The sequence below is a fragment of the Amblyomma americanum genome, chromosome 8 (assembly GCF_052857255.1).
Source record: "Amblyomma americanum isolate KBUSLIRL-KWMA chromosome 8, ASM5285725v1, whole genome shotgun sequence".
Classification (NCBI taxonomy): Eukaryota; Metazoa; Arthropoda; class Arachnida; order Ixodida; family Ixodidae; genus Amblyomma; species Amblyomma americanum.
In genome coordinates this window covers 37,494,312-37,512,932 of record NC_135504.1, presented here as the reverse complement: position 1 = coordinate 37,512,932, position 18,621 = coordinate 37,494,312, and the positions used below count along the sequence as shown (strand labels likewise).

Here is an 18,621-nt window from a genome sequence, read left to right as displayed (position 1 = left end):
TGAGTAAAGTGTGATATCCCTTCCAGCTAATTAAACAAGATTTGCTTATTGCCTTTTCAGGAATGCTACCAGCGCTTTGGATGTGGGCGCTGACCGTAGGCGCCCGGGTATACTGACCCGGGACTATCTAGACCGTCGCTCCGTCTGCCATTCAGCAAACAAAAAAGGTTGGCACTAGTCATTGTATCTTCCATTCGCCTACGTATCGTAAAACGAAGAAGTAACTGCATTTAAAAATTTCGAACCACTCGATTACAGCTTCGCCCCGCGACGCCTGGTTGCACACGGAGACACAGGCCGCCCTGCGGGGATCGTTCAGTGCAATTCAGAAAATCAAAAGTGCCCATCGCTGGCTATGGCTCAGCCAATTAGCCAATTGGAAAATAGTCGTTATACAGGGTGTTTCACCTAAGGCTTTACAGAAATGTTAAAATGTGCTTTTTTGAGTTCGAAGAGAGCTTTTTCCTTCCAAAAACATCTTTAGACAGTCTATAGTCTACAGACTCTCTATAGACGAACCCTAGAGAAGAGTCTGAAGGCAATACAAATACTATAGACAGTCTATACACAATCTATAGATTTTGGCCGGCCATACACTTTCAGTAGACTTTTGCCTATATACAGTCTATAAACTTTCATTAGACAAAAATATCTATAGGAAGGCAATAGAGTCTATAAGAAATCGATAAATTTTCTATAGACCATTTTTATAAGGATTTTCAGCATAGCATTTTCAGTGATGTAGTGTGTAGGGATAGAGTTAAGATGTGCTAACCACCAGGCTGTTTAACTAATTTGAATAGTTGACTTACTGGCCGCCGTCGTGGCTCAGTGGTTATGGAGCTCGGCTACTGAACCGAAAAACGAGGGTTCAATCCTGGCCGCGGAGGTCGCATTTCGATGGAGGTGAAATTCTAGAGGCCTGCGTACTGTGCGATGTCAGCGCACGTTAAAGGAACCCACGTGATCGAAATTTACGGAGCCTTTCACTACGGCCGTCCCTCATAGCCTGAGTCGCTTTGGGACCTTAAACCCCCGTAAACCAAACCAGTTAACTTTTTAACTATTACTGTTAGGCTCCTTAACTGAGAGGCATGTAGCCAACCGTAGTTAATACCCATGGCCGTTTTTAGAATTTCAAAAACTCTGCTACACTCGGTGCTGTGGCCCAACAAATTCAGGCTACACTGCGCCAAAATACACGCGCCTTCGAGACGCTTGCAGGCAAAGCAACCTCTCCAGAGCACGTAACTCATCGAAATAGCCCAGCTGGGCCACAGCGCCGAGGTTAACAGGGTTTTCAAAATTGTAAAAACTGATATGGATAATAACTACAGTGGGGTACAGTTCATTTTTTTCTTCCTGACAGATAATTTTTATCCATCTTTTTAAGGATTAAAATCATGCAAATTTATAGCTTACCCTAGGAGTGTGCTACTTTTTAGATTGCATGGCGAGATGTTTTGAAGGCAAAATCACTGTTTGAAGAATTGGCTAGAAAAGAATTTTTATCTTTTTTTTTATAAGCCAAAGGTTACCGGCCCACAAAGCATTTACCATTCATCTTGAGTGCCTGCTACCCTGTTGCGTCGCACACTAAGTTTTAAAGCTCGCGCAGGAGCCCGGGATGTGAAACTGGAAGTAGCGGTGGTATGCATTTGACGGAACGGAAATACGCATCAGATACTGGGTCCAAGAACACGGGAACGAATCCTGGCAGCGGGTGTAATTAATAATTTGCAGACATCATCCACTACGACGGCTCCCATAGCCTCTGTGCAGTATGTGGATGTTCAACCCGGCACGCTAGTGCAACATAAATATTGAGATTCGTTTAGCTCTTAGAACCTGAAGAAGCCATTGTTTAGGAGCAGAAGTACGTCCTAGAGTTTGTTACGTCTTCTTCCTAATTAACCCGATTTGCTCATTCATTGCCTTTTCAGGGAGGCTACCGGCGCTTTGGATGTGGCCGCTGACCGGAGGCGCTCGGGGACGCAGTCTCCAGACCATCATGACCGTAGCTCCGGCAGCCAGCCAGCAACAGAGAAAGGTTGGCATTGGTCGGCTCTCTCTTAAAGTCGCCTACGGATCGTAAAACGACGAAGTAACGCCATGGGAAAACATTTCGAACGCAGACAGATTCGCATTGGCGCGACTCAAAGGACACGGAGACATAAGTCACCATACGAGGATCGTTCGGCGCCTTTCGGGGAGTCAAAAGCGCGCGTCGTTGTTGGGTGCGGCTCAGCCAGCGCGAGAACAGTCGTTAGAGGTCGTTTGTGCAACACGCGCCGTGATATGTGCCTTCATAGCATAGCCGTGAGTAACCCGTACGCCACACACGCGCACAACCGGACACGTAAAGAATTGGCATTGTCTATCGAGGGTGCAGTTCGCCGGCGTAGCCAGTTACAGCCGGTGAGAGCCAGTGTTGGGGTATATATGCTGCAACGTGCGCGAGCCATTTCAGCGGTTAAGAAAAAAAGAGTGAACGTGACCGTCGGGTAGGAAAAATGCACCAGCATCATCAGGCATTTGCTTTTCATACTGAGCATTTTGACACCTTTGAACCCCCTTTTTTGAAATTTTCATTTCTTTAATTATTCAGTTATTCGCAAACGCCTCATTAACTCGTGCTGGCCTATCATACAACATTCAATCTTCAATCACTAGAACCAAAAATGACCATGATACGATATTTTTACGCAGCCCCAGATCATTTCCGACACGCGGGGCCGACTATACGCCGACGGCTTTTCGTCCGAACGAGCTATATACGCTATCGCGTAAAAAAATGCTACAGAAATACTTTATTCACTGCAACGAATGGATTTCCTTTGCATATGTCGACATCATCGCTGACCGCCATCTCGCATGTCAGATTGCAGGCAGCTGCCCTGTCTCCGGTCAGGCTCACGCATTGGTTCCTCATCCGAACAGGTGAGTTCAGATAAATCTGGAGCCGCTGGGGGCTTTTAGTGGGGCAGCTGCTAACAGGCAGGTCGTTCAGCACGTTTTTCCCTTCCTCTATCTTTAATGAAGGGGCAAGCAGCGACGCCGATGCAGCGCCCCTAGCGGCTTTGCGGGCGGAAGTGCGTCCATCACGTGGGTGTCAACCAACCGGGGACAAAACCTTCCGCGCCCCGCCCCTTTCCCTACAGCAGTGAAGGAAAGAAAGAAAGGGTAAGTGACCCCGGTGAGAGGAACTACCCTCCAAAGTGGTGCATACTTTGTCCCGGTCGCTGTGACTGCATAAGTGAAAAGTGAAAAAAAAATTAAAAGAATGGAGAGTACACTTAAGCTCCGCCTTAAGAGTATGACGCGATAGCGTAGTGGGTTAGGCTATTCCATTCTGAGCAGTTTGACGTCTTTGAACGCATTTTGCACTTGTTTTTAATTTCTTGAATGTTTAAAATTCACCAATTACACCCTATAAATTTGTTTATTAGTATCATCAAGCATTGGTGTTCCATTCTGAGCATTTTTGCACCTTTGAACCCTCCTTTTAATTACACTGATTTCATTAACTCGTCATCGTCTATCACGCACCAATCAATGGTCAGTCACTAGAACCACAAATTGACATGATACGATTTTTTCACGGAGGCCCCGATTATTTCCGTTAAGTGGTGCGGACTAGTACTACGCCGACGGCTTTCCGACCGAACGAGCTGTAACGATATCGCGTAAAATGGTAGTGCTTTAGAGTAGAGTAGCATGGGCGAAAATGCTAAAGGCAACATCGTTAGGGCAGTGGCGCATCGCTTAACCGCTGCACCACTCAGGACTCCCTGGGATCTATGAATGTAAAGAATGACCTGCATGTATGTAAAACTCCTATTGGGAGGAGTACAGTAAATGCCACCATAGCGTCCAGACTGCTGCTTCGTATTTCATTTGTTTGTGCCTATTCCTGTGCTAACGCCACTGAAGCGTCATAAACCCCGCCGTGGAGAAAAAGCGGCATCCGGCGTTGTAGTGTTCGCCTGCTGCGGTTTACAGGTGGGGCAGTGCGAAGAGAAGAAAACCCCCACTTTTCTTGTAGGGCAGAGGAGGGGAACCTGCCACAAGACCCAAGAGGAAGAAAAGGCGGTGTTCCGCATTTTAGTGTTCCCTCGTGCCTCGATTAGCAGGGGGCGAAGTAGTGAGAGAAATCTCCCCCCTCCGCTTGTAGGGCAGAGACAGCAAGGTGTATTCTGAGGGAAAAACACACAAGGTGGCGCCGCGGACAGAGGCTGGTTCCCAGAAGGAACAACAGGGGGCGGTGGCAACCGAGGAAAGTGCAGGGCCAATCAGCAATTGTATTTGTTTGCTTTTTAGCATTTCTATGAAACCTCCGTTATTGGTGAAGGTCGCGTATATGTCGATATAATGCGGTTATCTGCCGATACGTGCCAAACAGTTTCAAGCCGCCTCAAACTGCCAGCAAGCCTCAAAGCTTGTTTGCTAAATTGAAACTCTCTAATTATCGTCCAGTGTAGCATAAGTCATAGCAGCTGACATCCGCGTAAAATTTTTATGCGCTGGAGCTTATGCGTCGCCCTCCATCGCTACATGGTCTCATTGAAGAACTTTCCTTTTAGGGTCAGCATTTAAAGGTCCTTGTTAAGTGCTCGTTACGGCTGCGTTATATATCTATTCGCTGTGTGATTATCTCCTGCATATCGCCGCGCCCTCTGCGCTCCCGCGAGCGAGCTGCAGGCGGAACCAACCGGTTCATTAGGAATGTTTTCGTCGCGTGGGTCTACCAGCCGGCAGCCGTTCATCAGGCCAGCAGCCTTTGGTGAGTGAGTACAGTTTTCCAGAAGATGATACAAGACAGGAGTTGTATGCCGTGAACCCTCTCGTAAAAAAATACTCCTTTGTGAGTGGGTGATGTGCAGATTATTCTTTACAGGGAGCTTTTTTTTACAGCGATAACTGTTATAGGCGCCCGTCTCTGGCTTTCTCGTCGTCGTCGGTGTAACCAGTGCATGCGTTAATATCGTGGTCACGTTAATGTCACGTGACCTTATGTCACTGTCAACTTGGTTCGATGAGCCTATGGGTGGCTCTGTTTGGAACAGCCGCCTGCCAGTGCAGGGGTGCCTCATTTGGCCACTACACCAGTGCGCCAATAATATATCCCCAACACTCAACGCCTAAACACCTATCACTGAACATCGCGTTACACAGCCGTAACAGTCCTGCGTTCTTTTTTTTTTACTCCTATCAAGGCAGAGTGACTTGAGGGAGTAACGTGCTTCCTTCGGTGGTGGTAGTGAGAGCGCTCAAACTGCACTCTCCTGGTGAATGTATCGCTGCGGGGTCAGAGCAGTCGTACTGCGTCACATAATTGGCGTGGTAAAAGGTCGAGACGTGCGGGTATTTAGCGGACGAGATTTCTATTGTTTTTTTTTTCGAAAACAATCTGCACAAGACGCGGTCATTTTTAATTCCCCTTTAGTGGTTGGAAAGATCAAAAACTCTGTCAAGTAAAGCTTGAACATCCATCTAACAGTTTTAGTAGTTTTAAGCGTTATTAATGGCAAAGCATTTGATGTATTCACAGTATTGAGCGCACTTTACACAGAATAAATTCCTTTACTATAATACTTCTAATAAGGCGTTTCACAGCTACCGATGCAACGACGCTCCACCAAAACCTGTGCGGAGTGCCCTGTGATGCCCCTGGCAACACTGATAGCATGACATCACCCTACTGGAAAGAGGTGTTGGTGTGTTCACGGTCGCGTGATGCCGACACGTGACCAGCCACGTGATGGTGACGTCGCGGTCACATAATGTGACGTAACAACGGGATGCTTTCGTGAAGTGCTACGTTAATGACGACGCACCTCACTTCGCAAGTGTGCCAGCAACAGCTTCGCTGTAAAACAGCATTGACAGTTCCACACGAAGCGAAAGGAGCCGAGCAGTAGCCGAGCCCTTGCAAAAACTTCTTTAGGCAGCCTATAGACTGTCTGTAGACTTCTGTCTATAAAGTCTATAGGCTATAGACACTACAGAAGTCTTATTACAAATCCCATAGAGAGTCTATAGGCAATCTATAGACTATTTATGGCCATACACTTTGTCTATATACTATGAATAGACAAAAAGAAATATCTATAGGAAAGCAATAGATTCTAAAAAGTCTGTAGACTGTTTCTAGACTGTCTATAGACCTTTTTTGTAGGATAGCTCTGTCTCAGTGTCTTGATGTCCTGTTTTATGTATCGCGCTTACAGCTCTCTGTTCCAATTTGTCGTGCAGGCGGTCCTCCTCGATGAACTCTGGCTATCCTGCCTGGCAGCACAGGAGGTGTGATGAGCAGAAGGTGAGATCCGGCTCCTCAACTGTCGGGAGCGCCAGTTTAAGCCTTTGTTAAAACAAGCGGCCTGCACAACACGCTAGAATTATCACGCTTGCGTGGTTTCTACGATATCTCTCATAGAACAGTCTAGTCGGAAGAAGGAAGTGTTTCGATCATGGACGTTCAAGAAGGCTTCAAAAGCCCTCTCTGCATACAGCTGCAAACAGCCATTAGCTCTCACCTTCGGCAGTGCTGGTTTAGCAGAATTTTGTATGGGCGCCTCCTTCTGCGATTGTATTGAAAGAAATATAGTGAACAAATCGTGCGGCAGAGAGCAGGTTTTTTTTTTAGAGAACAAGTTGAAGGCATTTCACATCACAGTGCTTATTTATGTCTTACTGTGTCTCGTCGTAAGCCTGCGGTGTGCATTCACAGGCGCACATCTGCAGGGATTCAAAATTTTCGCAGTAGGAACTGCCCGTGCCACTTACTCATTTTAAGCGCAACAAAGCACCAAGACTAGACAAAATAACGTATCGAATGCTCTATTGGATGGGTCGATAGCTCTCGATGTTTGCTCGGACACAAGTGTGCAAACGTCGCCTTTGTTACAAAGATAGGTTATGTATCGCAAGTGATTTGTTGTGCAAGAACGTACAAGAGATGCTCCGACTTCTCACGACCTTTGTGTGGCGCTCTCAACGAGAACCTATGCTTGGAGACAATTGCTTCTTCCTGTAGAGTCTAGAGGAGCTGGCCTTGTTCGCTTGTTCAATAAGCAGCTTGTCTCACGGCTTTTCCTGCTCAAATGTGCAAGCCACCTCTTTCTGTTGGCAGTGTTAGAAAAAGCGATTGAGTTATCTGCCTTATCTGTTTGCATTGACTGGCCATGGCCGTGAGGGAGCTTTGTGAAGTTTCCCGAAGGAGGATGCCGGCATAAGATTTCCTCACTGTTCGCTTTTCGTTACTATATTTGCTCGACCTGTCAAGAAGGCAGATGACAAACAGGCTAAAGCGGTCTCTAATGCCTGTGCTTCAAAAAAATGTTATCTGTCAAGCATGGCTTCGCGTCAAAGGGACTGTTGTGCCATTGTCGGTGAACTGCCTCCTGTGTGACCAACCAGACATGATCGATGATTGCCTTGTGTGATGCCGTGATGCAGTGTTTTTCTGGGACAGTGTTCAGCGGACGATTAAAAAGAACATTGAGATCTCGCCTTGCAGTAATAAGGTTAGGGCACGTTCCGGCCAACTGTAGTCTGCCGCCTGTCAGCTATACCCATGGGCAAGAGATGCACGTATAACCTTGACGAACACGTATCAGCTGGTTAACGGTTTTTTTTTTTTTTCGCGCGAACCCTTACCCGTCTTTCATCACGCGAACTTGCTAGCAGAGTCGCCCCTCGTTTCTATTTCACTCCGTGGCATGCCTAACAATTTTTCACGTCACGTTGAGAGTCCTTGCCTTCGTATTTACTTGCGCGCTGCGTTTTTTCCTGCCGTTGTTTTTTCTCGCCTTGCGACGTTCCTGCTTTTGTGACCTTGTCTTTTTCGCTACGTGGCTGCGCCGCAAGCCACTCCTTTTAGCGCACATTTCGCGGTGAAGAGTAATGAAAGTGGTCGTTTGATTCTCCCCCCTGGATGCCGGGCAGCCATCGTCAACACTTGGCGGAGACTCGGGTGCCGACAAAGGCGAGAGTCGTGTGGAATACCTGCACCGCGTATTGGGGTGACCGGCAGCCGGCAGCTGGGCTTCCATCCTGCAGCTGAGGGGTGAGGAATCTCTGCAAACTTAATATGCAGTACCTTTTATCATGCTTTTTCGTCCGAGTGAAACCGAAGACGGAATCGATGGCGGCGGATCACTGGTGGATAGAGGTGGCTGGCTATACCACCATGCGTCCTGTTGGTGATGTTGTTGGTAGTGGCTATTTATCAATAAGATAACAATGGAAGTGAAAGATGTTGCTAGCTGCGGCATCTGCAATCGAAACCTGAAGCACCTGAGCTCCGGCTAGCGGGAATAAAAGGACAGGGGGGAGGGGGGAAGAAAGGGAGAAGGATAGTGAAAAAGGATAGGGGTAGGGAGTAAAAAATATACAGTGTGTAAAAATACAGAATACGAAATAAATGTGGGATGCTGCACCGCGCATCACAGGAGTAATCGCGTCGCGTTCGTTTTGCCGTTTCGGGGCGTGGGCTTCCATCCTGCAGCTGAGGGGTGAGGAATCTCTGCAAACTTAATATGCAGTACCTTTTATCATGCTTTCTCGTCCGAGTGAAACCGAAGACGGAATCGATGGCGGCGGATCACTGGTGGATAGAGGTGGCTGGCTATACCACCATGCGTCCTGTTGTTGTTGTTGTTGTTGTTAGTGGCTATTTATCAATAAGATAACAATGGAAGTGAAAGATGTTGCTAGCCGCGGCATCTGCAATCGAAACCTGAAGCACCTGAGCTCCGGCTAGCGGGAATAAAAGGACAGGGGGGAGGGGGGAAGAAAGGGAGAAGGATAGTGAAAAAGGATAGGGGTAGGGAGTAAAAAATATACACTGTGTAAAAATACAGAATACGAAATAAATGTGGGATGCTGCACCGCGCATCACAGGAGTAATCGCGTCGCGTTCGTTTTGCCGTTTCGGGGCGTCGGTCGGGGCGAAGCGGAGGCCGCAGTGGAAAGACGCAAGCGTCGCGAGAATTGACTCGCCACCAACGTTGACATCTTTCACGGCTGGCGAGCGTGATTAACTGGTGAAAGGCGCTCGGCACTTAATCTCGGAAAGCAGCACCCACTTGTAACTTGAATTAAAAACTATTTTGTGGTGAGTTACCTGATGCATCTTATTAGGTGCAAACGAAATGCATTTGGGGGATCGCAGTCACTCGCAGACGATTCTATACGACGTCCTGTAGGCGCGTCGAGACAGCATACAAGCGCGTTATCTGAAGCGTTTCTAGTCGTGTCGGCCACTCTCAGGTTAAACCCTACAACCCAGATCGGAGTTCGCCATCGGCCCCGCCTAGTTAATTCATTATTAAGAGCGTCAGCTCTTATTCAAAACGTTTCTCGATTTCTTCGGGTCTGCTAGGACCTCCCTTCGGCGCGAAATTTTCTGTCCCATGAATTCAAGATGGCGGCCTCCATAGTAAATCGATATAGCAACCGAATCGGTGATTTATTGGTGACGTCATTAGTATATCGAATCGTTATTGATTTATGAGGTCACGGTTTTGTGACGTCCTAATTAACTTGTCACGTGACCGTTTCATCTGTTATAACTCAGTAATTAATGAGGTCATCACAAAACCAATTACACTAATTGATGAAGTGACGGTTTTGTGACGTCATAATTAACTAGTCACGTGACTGTTTAATAGGTTATAATAACTCAATAATTATTGAGGTCATCATAAAACGAATTAGATATTTGGAACCGTTTAGATGAGTAGAACACGTAAAATACCAATACTAACTAATGAAGTTAATATTTAGTGATGGATAAGCATAAATTTATTTGCTTATAATTAGCCGATGAAGTCATGACCTAACTAATGGCATATTCGTAACGGGCTCAATTAGTAGAACATGTTACACCAATATCGACTTATTAGGTTAATATTTAGCTATTGTTAGGCTTAACATGGCGGCCGTGACGTCAGCCCTCGGCAGCTCAGAAGGCGGTAGGCGCCCGCTCGCCGTGAGCTATGGAAAAGTAGCCTAATCACGTGGTAATACATCGCATGAGCGATAGATCGCGCTACCAAACAACTAAAGCTCGTTACTTCGTCTTCCAGATGACGGCGACATAATTTTGTTTCGGACGCTGTTTCACCCATCAAATAATTGTAATCTACCAGCCTGTCCGCTCTGTACAGGCGAGGCGAGGATAATAAAGAATGCATGAGTTGCGGCAGAATGGCGGCGCCGAAATGCACCGCCGCGCCACCTAACAAGACCGGCGGGAACTACGGTGCTGCATTGGCATTCTTCGGGGCTAGTTGGTGTGATTCCTTTTTGGGAGGGGCCACCATGAACTTTGGACCATAAGGGGAGACTTGTGTCAGTCTGTCTCCCTACGTACCAAAGTTCGTGCTGGCCCCGATAGATGGTGCTGCTCAGCTTTGGAAAAAAACACCGGAGACTAGGCCAGGCGAGCACGTGATAGTGTCACGTATCAGTTGGTGCTGGTGGTTCGCGTGTAGACGGCAGACAAACGCCAACACCGAGAAGCTCTGAGAAGGTGCAACAGCACACCGAGAGTGCCGGAGCGGAACGTCAGCTTCTTTTTCAGAACTGAACAGGGTGCCGCACGAGCTGCGCGCCGAGCAGCGGTTGTTGTAGAGCGGCACTATATAGGCTCGTCTGGAGAGCACGTCACGGCGGTAAGACGTCTCATCTCCATGTGGTCCTCTTCCCACAGTTCGCAGCGCCTTCTGCGTCCTGAGCGCAGGCTGCAAACGGAGCCAACCGGATCGGCTGTCACGTGAGCGTCGGGTGCCAACCAGCAGGCAGCGGCTCAATGCCAGCAGCCTCGGGTGAGTGACACAGCTGGCATTTTCCAGGGGATGATGCAAGAAAGGAAACATGCGTCGGAGACTTCCTCGCAAAACGCACTCCTTTTAGTGGTATTGATATGATTGTTTCATGTTGAACTCTTCCAATGAACGATGGGGTGCTCCTGAGTTCTTTCTAAGAAATGCAGCGGTCCAATTGGGCATCGTAACTCGGAGGCTGCTCATTGGCGCATACAACATCACACACTCGCTGAAAAATCTCATTCCATTGGAATTCCATCACGTATGTTGGAGGTTCCCCTCTCGCGATTTCAGAGCATTGTCATTGCGTTACATAATGTGTGTCATACGAATAAAATCCCGCTTTACACACGCTCAAGTTGGAGCCTACATACGGGAATGACGCTGCTGTATAAAGTATCTACACTAAAGGATGCTAGCCCTAGGACACTCTGGGACACTGTTGCACATTTAGGCTGTAAGAAATTGTGTTTCGCGTTCGAATTCTCGAAGCACGGCTGCTCGAGCTCCAAGCCGACCATGAAATGATCCCCAACAGGTAAATTCTTTGAAGCTAAAGGCTTCCGCGAAAGACGCCAGGACCCCCAAGGTCTCGCCCGCGAATATTTAACACCGGGTGAAAAACACGCACATTAAAATTGCGATTTACAAAAAAAAACGAATTTTCCAGATCAGTGATCGGACAAGCGCGTGCGGAAATAGGCTAGCGATCGTCATCCGCGTTACCAAAAACGTGCAATAAGCTTATATTTCTTATAAACGAACACTGTTGAATTCGCGGTTTCTTTGAAATTTTTTTCTTGGGACCACAGCGAATATGGTATGGGTTGGAAGCCACGCAAACAAGTTCCCTCCATTCATGACCTCCTTACGCAGACACACAAGTCTTCTTTCTTCTGCATTGTTAGGTTGGAACCAGCTTCCTACTGGCATTACACGTTGGGCGCCGGAATTTTTTTAGCAGGTACTATATGACGCATCTGTCATAGAGCTGTGTAATCGGCCACATCTATGGTCTGTATTTTATTTTTTCACCCGTAATCATCATTCCTTCCGGCTGATTTAATAACAAAGCATGCTCTTCAATTTCGCAGCCAACTTGCCCTGCTACTGCGGAGAGGAAGCCACTGAGGGAGAAATCCTGGCCAGAACTCCCAAGTCGTCAGGCCGACATAAGGCAGGTTCGTACAATCCAGTGCGCTTGATACTTCTGTCATGCCCTGCCTCCTCCTCTTCCTGCATGTAACACCCGTGCATGTAACAATTTGTCAAAACTTTGTAAAGACTTGAATCGGGGCTGGTCAAAGTGCTTTATCGTAACTTCGACTCTCTCAGGATTGTGTAATTTACAAGCCCGACGCTCTCAAAGGAAATGGGTGAAACCCTACAGTGTCTCGCCAAGAGTGAGTCTGTGGCGTTTTCTTTTTGGACGCAGGAGAACGAGAGCAGCTGCGGCACGGATGCCGGGACACGGCTGGTTCAGACGTTGCCGAGTGTCAAGGCGTTCAAGATTCACTCGCTCACAGTTGAGGCATGGAATGTCTGTGGCATAGCTGACGCCCACAGAGAGAACGAAACTTTGACGACACTTCAACTATACATGTCTGGACTCTGCAGTTCGCTCAAGGACTTGTTTACTGCTCTTGAAGTGAACACCAGCTTAAAGGAGCTGCGCATTCCCTTCTGCAGAGTGGACGCTAGCTGCGGAGATTCTTTGGGCTCTGCCATTTCAAAGAACGGCTGCGTGCTCTACCTGGGCTTGAGTGGGCGTATTGGCGATTACTGCATGGCGCGCTCGGCAGAGGCGCTGTCGCAGAACGCCACACTGGAAAAGCTGCAATTCTCGGCCTCCGGTCTAGGCTTCAACGGCATCTTGGCCATGTGTGATACGCTACGGACCAACAAGACTTTGAAAGAGGTGGTGACTCCGCACTTCCCAGCTGGTGACTCAGAAAGGTATCAAGTCATCCGTCTACACCGACTTCTTGTTGACTGTTTTTTGAACAGTAATGCCTAATAATTTGCACATTTTGGTGATACTTTACCATTATGTTTGATGGCGAAGTCAAGGGAATAATGTGATTTTTGTTATGTGAAGAGCCTAAATTCTGATTAATTTCAACTTCTTCGCAAGCATCTTTATTACTTTAAATAGTGCGTAGCGCCTCAATAAGCTCTGTAGTAAAGTGGCAGAACATTTTAAATGACTAATTCCGCGGGTGAAGGCAGTGGTGCAATCCGATTATTTTATTCAGAATATCTCTGTCGTCCAGACTCAACTGACAGTCATGTCGCGCCAAAGAGCTCTGATGTCACTGCATATACAGACTGCGTTGTAAATTAATTTCTGTCCGCCACATTCAAAATCTAGCTGAAAGAAAAAAATAGTCCCCTGATATGAGAGCAGTGACAATACCTTGCAGGGTTTAAGAAGTGTGCTGTACTCGCGACAGCGGTCGTCAGAAAAGAGGTTGCGTTTTGGAAGCACGCCACATTATCGAGATGTCGCAGCAGTGCAATTACCTCAATATACCGTGTTTTGTTTACTTTTGATTGCTGTGGTACGCATAAGCGGGACACAATCGCACCGGGGCATTCTAGAACGCCGCACGTTTAAAATGCACATTGCTGTCGAAAATGGTGCATTTTAATTGAACTCAAGAAAAATTCTTACCGAAAACAAAGAGAAGCTTTGCTTATTTTATGACGGGGGAAACAGCGGTATGTGGCCAGACTGCAACTCTCTTTGAAAGCAAACCTCCTGCTACCTGTTGTCACCTGTTGTGTGACACATCGCGTCGTCATACATATGCACAGCTGATCATCATAAAAGAACCGTAGCAGTAAATTTGCACATTGGACGCTGTGGCAGCTGCTATTAAGGCTGCCCTATCGAAAAACAACAGGAAATTTTCAGTTGTGATAAGCTTTCCTGTAGTATTTTGAGACCTGACGTCAGAAATTCGTGTCGTACAGACAATGCTTTCTGTAGTATTCTGTAGCCTCCTGTCGTAACGGCAGAGCCAGTTCTGTCTCAACAACACGCAACTTCTCAATACTATCAGACAAATCTGTCGTAACGAAAGGACTACAAAAATTTGCTTTCTATTTAGACCGGGCACCCGGTAAGGGCTAACAGATTTACAGCGCAAGGCCGGGTATTAGGCTTAGTGAACTGTGCATGGCCTACAGATGCTGCCGTGAAGTCTTCCTCGTGCCCTGAGTAACTTTAGACCTCCAATCGACAAACAAAGTTTTTTTATCAAAAATGTATTTCATGCCATGCTTAGTTGAAGTAAGATTGTTTTCCTTTGTGCGTTTTCATTCGGTCGCTTGTTGGATTACTGCTCATGTGTGGTGAAAAAAAAAGATATATAATGCGAGACAACACTAACTCAAGAACAAGTTTCTTTTACCATGGCAACGGAAATATTGACTTGCACTTTTCGGGAACTAACCGCCATTTCATACGTCTGACTGCAGGCAACAGCCTGTCTACCGTCAGGCTCATGAAGTAACAACCACGCCCCACGGACGTAAGTGAATAAACCCAGCAATCCGAAGAACTCCTCGACTTCAGGGCGACATTTTCTGGTACGTCATTCAGGACGCATGTCTAACATACTTCGATAAAAATTTTGAATATTGGAAAATGTTAAGGCAGTGTTATGGAAGTATTGAAGGTATTGGTCCATTCCTCCTGTGCGTAGCAAAATATTTATTTCCATCGCACGCATCTAGCATTTAGGACGGCGTAGAGAAACTATGGGCAAGGCTTTTGACGAAAGCAAAAACCTTAATAGCAACAAAAATCCAAGCCTGTGCATGGGAGAACTGCAGATATATTGTAATAGTGAAATCTTGCAATATATGAAAAATTGCGTTCGTAAACACATTCCCGTTCAAAGTAATGCTTTGTTCCGGAATTCTTGGTTGGGTATGATACGCGTTCTTTCTTTGTGCTGAAGGAGCGACCACCGTGAAGGAAAGGTGGAGGAAACCGCTGCGAAAGGTGCAGCCACGGCCCCCGCAGCGCCGAAGTGCGTTCATCACGTGGGTGTCTGGGAAGGCGCCGACGCCTGCGACTTCCCTGGGCCGCCCGTCCACCGGGGATAAAGAAGGGGAGAGCAGCGGCTGTCACCGGTGAGGGATGCTGCCTCCAGGGCGGCACACGCATTTGGCCACCGTAGTGTTTCAGCCGTTTTATTGCGAAAGCATTACAAGGCTACGTCCCGCGTTTCGTGCCCGCAAAACTTGTCCTCGCGGTAACGTCGTTCTCTAATGATAAATGTGCAAAAGTTTCATTGTTTTAGAGAACACGTGATCAGGTCTTGCTGCGGGAAAAATATGTTTGACGAGTTGTAATTAGTAATTTAATTAAACGTGCAAATTTCACTCAAACATCAAAATAGCCACGAACGTCGACACAACACCTGGACATCACAACAACCACGGACGTCGACATAACACCTGGGCGTCACCCAATAACGTCATGGTACGCGTACTGGCTTCATGGAAAAAAACTAGCGTTAGAAATAAAAATAAAGAATTAAAGAGAAACAAATAGTTACGGCAATAAAGTAAATAATGACGTGACAAAATTTCTATGAAATGCAGGGAGAAAGAGAAAAATGACAGGCTTTCGCAATTGCAGACTTAAGGGCAATCCTGTTATTATTGAAACCGTCATTCAGAATGAATAAGCACTAAAAGAATCCCGCACAACTACTACTGATAGGACGAAACGAGCAATGTGCATTGTTAACGCGCTAACCACTCATGTGGTATTAGCTTAACGAGTAAATTCTATCGGGAACGGCAACGTTTGTCTGCCTTCAACTACTGTTCTTCCAAAGACTGCAACAGGCGCGCTAATATCCGCCACCATCTACCTCAATCTCTTACAAAACAGCGGCTATAAAAAACTACAAAATAAGTGCCTTAATATATAGGAAATGGTATAGTTAGAGTACGATGCATCGTCTTAAGAGGCGTGACTGGTGTCCAAGCATCGGATGTAACTGCAGCTCCAACCGGGTTATTCCCACTTTTTGGCTCGTCGTGACTTCTGCATGGTATAACGTCAGTGTCCCTGTCCCAAGGTTCGGGCCTTCTCGGACTAAACCGTTGCTGGTGCCGCATGGGCAAGTACCGTGCCCTCGTGCCTAGAATGCTTGGTTGGTGTTGCAATGCCCGAATATTCCAGTTCTATAGCAACGTTTTTATGCTTCATGGGCTCTAAAATTCAGCAATTTGATCGCAGTAGGTAACGTATCCCCATATTTGTGATTTATGAAGCAAGTGCGTTATAGACGCATTGGTTTCAAAAAGCAAGATAATGCGAGCTCCAAATTGGAGAGTGATTCCATTCTAAAGCGACTAAACTTTTCAACTTGAGAAGATCTCCGGGGGATATGTGCTTTCAGTGCATTTTCAGCCCGCTTAGGCTCAAAGGTAGACAAAGTTTGGAATCCGTTCCGGCTCCCGGGTTGAAGCAGCGTCTGCTGACTCGTACGCTGTAATGCATTTCCTCTTAAAGCGAAAAGCTCCACTCCTCTCGTGCTGAGCCTGAAGGTCGTATGGCTCTTAGATTTGACCTCTAACGGGAGGCGTGCAACATGTGCAAATTCGCGCCTGGCAGGCGCCGCGGATCTTCTGCATCGTCGCCACAGCTGATCGTTTGGCAGTCACGTTCGATGATGCTCTGGTTGCTGCCCGACCATTCCTCCTCGCCAGTTGTGGCATGAGATGTGTCGCGTGATTCGATCTTGCGCTTGGCAGTCACGTCCGCCGATGCGCAGGTTGCTGCTCGACCATTCTTCCCCGCCAGTTGTGGCAAGTGATGTGCCACGTGATTCGCTCTTGCGCTTGACTGTCACGTTCGACGATGCACTGGTTGCTGCTCGGCCATTCCTACACGCCAGTTGTGGCAAGTGATGTGCCACGTGATTCGCTCTTGCGCTTGGCTGTCACGTCCGACGATGCACTGGTTGCTGCTCGACAATTCCTCCTCGCCAGTTGTAGCATGTGATGTGTCACGTGATTCGCTCTTGCGCTTGACTGTCACGTCCGACGATGCACTGGTTGCTGCTCGGCCATTCCTCCCCGCCAGTTGTGGCATGTGATGTGTCACGTGATTCGCTCTTGCGCTTGGCTGTCACGTCCGACGATGCACTGGTTGCTGCTCGGCCATTCCTCCCCGCCAGTTGTGGCATGTGATGTGTCACGTGATTCGCTCTTGCTCTTGACTGTCACGTCCGACGATGCACTGGTTGCTGCTCGGCCATTCCTCCCCGCCAGTTGTGGCATGTGATGTGTCACGTGATTCGCTCTTGCGCTTGGCTGTCACGTCCGACGATGCACTGGTTGCTGCTCGACCATTCTTCCCCGCCAGTTGTGGCAAGTGATGTGCCACGTGATTCGCTCTTGCGCTTGACTGTCACGTTCGACGATGCACTGTTTGCTGCTCGGCCATTCCTCCACGCCAGTTGTGGCAAGTGATGTGCCACGTGATTCGCTCTTGCGCTTGACTGTCACGTTCGACGATGCACTGGTTGCTGCTCGGCCATTCCTCCACGCCAGTTGTGGCAAGTGATGTGCCACGTGATTCGCTCTTGCGCTTGGCTGTCACGTCCGACGATGCACTGGTTGCTGCTCGACAATTCCTCCTCGCCAGTTGTGGCATGTGATGTGTCACGTGATTCGCTCTTGCGCTTGACTGTCACGTCCGACGATGCACTGGTTGCTGCTCGGCCATTCCTCCCCGCCAGTTGTGGCATTGGATGTGTCACGTGATTCGCTCTTGCGCTTGGCTGTCACGTCCGACGATGCACTGGTTGCTGCTCGGCCATTCCTCCCCGCCAGTTGTCGCAGGTGATGTGTCACGTGTTTCGCTCTTGCGCTTGGCTGTCACGTCCGCCGCCGCATTGGTTGCTGCTCAACCATTCCTCCTCGCTAGTTGTGGCATGTTATGTGTCACGTGATTCGCTCTTGCGCTTGCGCTTTGCTGTCACGTCCGTCGATGCGCTGATTGCTGCTGCTCGACCATTCCTCCTTGCCAGTGGTGACATGTGATGTGTCACGTGATTCGCTCTTGCGCTTGCGCTTGGCAGTCACGTCCGGCGATGCGCTGGTTGCTGCTCGACCATTCCTCTTCGCCAGTGTGGCATGTGATGTGTAACGTGATTCACTCTTGCGTTTGCGCTTGGCTGTCACGTCCGCCGATGCGCTGGTTGCTGCTCGACCATTCCTCCTCGCCAGTTGTGGCATGTGATGTGTAACGTGATTCACTCTTGCCTTTGCGCTTGGCTGTCACGTCCGCCGATGCGCTGGTTGCTGCTCGACCATTCCTCTTCGCCAGTGTGGCATGTGATGTGTAACGTGATTCACTCTTGCGTTTGCGCTTGGCTGTCACGTCCGCCGATGCGCTGGTTGCTGCTCGACCATTCCTCCTCGCCAGTTGTGGCATGTGATGTGTCACGTGATTCACTCTTGCGTTTGCGCTTGGCTGTCACGTCCGCCGATGCGCTGGTTGCTGCTCGACCATTCCTCCTCGCCAGTTGTGGCATGTGATGTGTCACGTGATTAGCTCTTGTGCTGGGCAGTCACGTCCGCCGATGCGCCGACCGCCGCTCTGGACGCTCGCTCTGGCACTTGTGGCACGTGATGCATCACGTGATTTGCTCTCGCTGAAGTCTTCAAACAGTAAAGATGGATAGAAGCTAAACAGTGCCTAACAATGTTTAACATAGCTTTGTGTCTGTATATCCTGGCTCAGGTTCAGCCACAG

The 18,621-nt window shown here is 48.1% G+C and overlaps 2 protein-coding genes across 2 annotated transcripts in view; both read left to right on the top strand.

The window, feature by feature from the left end:
• Positions 1-18,621, top strand: part of LOC144101385 (ribosomal L1 domain-containing protein 1-like) — a 486,157-nt gene that overhangs the window by 316,403 nt on the left and 151,133 nt on the right. The window lies entirely within an intron of this gene.
• On the top strand, positions 12,288-14,490 carry LOC144100214 (uncharacterized). The gene is made up of 2 exons (XM_077633234.1): positions 12,288-12,788; positions 14,316-14,490. Exons 1-2 carry the CDS (start codon positions 12,433-12,435, stop codon positions 14,374-14,376), a joined length of 417 nt encoding a protein of 138 aa, XP_077489360.1. The 5' UTR covers positions 12,288-12,432; the 3' UTR covers positions 14,377-14,490.